Genomic DNA, 1406 nt, shown 5'->3' with positions numbered 1-1406 from the left:
TGCCTCATCTCCAGCCAGCAGTCCACCAGCACCCCAGGGCCTTTTCCACTGGGCACTTTCCAGCCACTCTTCCCCAAGCCTGGAGTGTTGCAGGGGGCTGTTGTGACCCATGTGCAGGACCAAGCACTTGCCTTTGTTCAACCTCATCTCATTGGCCTCAGCCCGTTGATCCAGCCTGGCTATATAAATTTGGGCAAGCCCAGCAAGGACTGATGGCTTTGGGACCATCAGCCTGTTTTGGGGGACAGGGAGAACAGGCTGCCCACTGTGGGACCTCTCTGTGTCAGGACAAGAGGGTGCTGCAGGTGGAGAGGGGCAGCTCTCACACCCCTGGCTGTGCCACCAGGACCCCTCTGGAAGGGGACGAGGGGTCACAGCCCTCACCTAGACTCGTAGGAGAGGCTTGTGGTGGCTGAGCCCGAGGTGCTGGCAGCATCAGTGGAGTCCATATCCGACAGGAAAGTCTGTCCTGAGCTGGCACTGGGGACGGGATGCAGTGTTGGCCCCAGCCTGGCACCACAGCCCCCAGCACCTCCCTAGCCCTTTGCACTTGGGCATTGAAACCACCTCCTCCTTGCCACCCACGCCCCCAGGCCTGGCCACACGGACCTTTTCAGGCTCTGAATTTCATCCAGTGTGAAGTCGAAGATGCTGGCCAGGTGGTGGTTGGTGCTCCAGGCCGAGGTGAAGTCACTCTGTGCCACAGAAACAAGCTCACTCGTCCCTGCAGAGCAGAGCAGTGCTGCCCATGGCCCTGGCATCGCCACCCTCTGCCCGGCCACCACCCTGCTCCTCCTGGTGGCCCCGCAGCCCCTGGGAAGCTGGCTTGGCACAGAACACTCGCAAACCCCAGGGTGATGGGTGGGGGCTCTCCCTGCCTGCAGGAGCTGAGGAACCTCACGAGGAGCTCTCCAGGGATGGGACCAGGGGTCCCGCTTGGCTGCCAGACCCTGGGACAGTCAGGCAGAGGAGGGGTGAAGGACTCACGCTGGGAATGGCATCCTCCAGCAGGAACTTGGCCCTCTTGCGCCGTGCCGCTCGCCGCTTCTGCTGCTGGAGCTGCTGCAAAGCAAGGGGGGTGAGGCCGTGGGGTACCCCAGGGGCTGCGGGCAGGCGGCTGAGCTTGGTCTCTCACCCATCTTTGTGGCCATATTTGCTCTTCCCCTTCTTCTTCAGCTCGCAGGAGCCGCTCTCGTCCACGCCCGGGGCTTTCTCTGGCAGCACCTTGCTGGGGGGGTTCGGCGGGACGCGGATCCGCAGGCGAAAGATGCATTTCTTCTTCTTGATCTCCTTCCCACACAGAAACCTGGGGGGCAGAGGGAGGCAGCAGCCCTCAGGCGGCGGGGAGGGGTCACGGGGTCCCGCCCCGTCCCGTCCCTCCAGGGGGCTCACCTGCTTTTGTAGCT

At 63.2% G+C, this 1406-nt stretch overlaps 1 protein-coding gene across 1 annotated transcript in view; it reads right to left on the bottom strand.

Moving 5' to 3' along the window:
• Positions 1-380: 380 nt before the first annotated feature.
• Positions 381-1406, bottom strand: part of LOC103777230 (PHD finger protein 19-like) — a gene marked incomplete at its 5' end in the record, with an annotated part of 3637 nt that continues 2611 nt past the window's right edge. Inside the window, 4 exon segments of the mRNA XM_008944774.1 lie at positions 381-480; positions 610-695; positions 988-1306; positions 1393-1404. Coding sequence (XP_008943022.1) covers positions 381-480; positions 610-695; positions 988-1306; positions 1393-1404 — 517 coding nt within the window.

The sequence above is a fragment of the Merops nubicus genome, unplaced genomic scaffold (assembly GCF_000691845.1).
Source record: "Merops nubicus isolate BGI_N331 unplaced genomic scaffold, ASM69184v1 scaffold14647, whole genome shotgun sequence".
NCBI lineage: Eukaryota > Metazoa > Chordata > Aves > Coraciiformes > Meropidae > Merops > Merops nubicus.
Note: the sequence above shows the minus strand (reverse complement) of the source record. Positions and strands in the feature narration are given on the sequence as shown.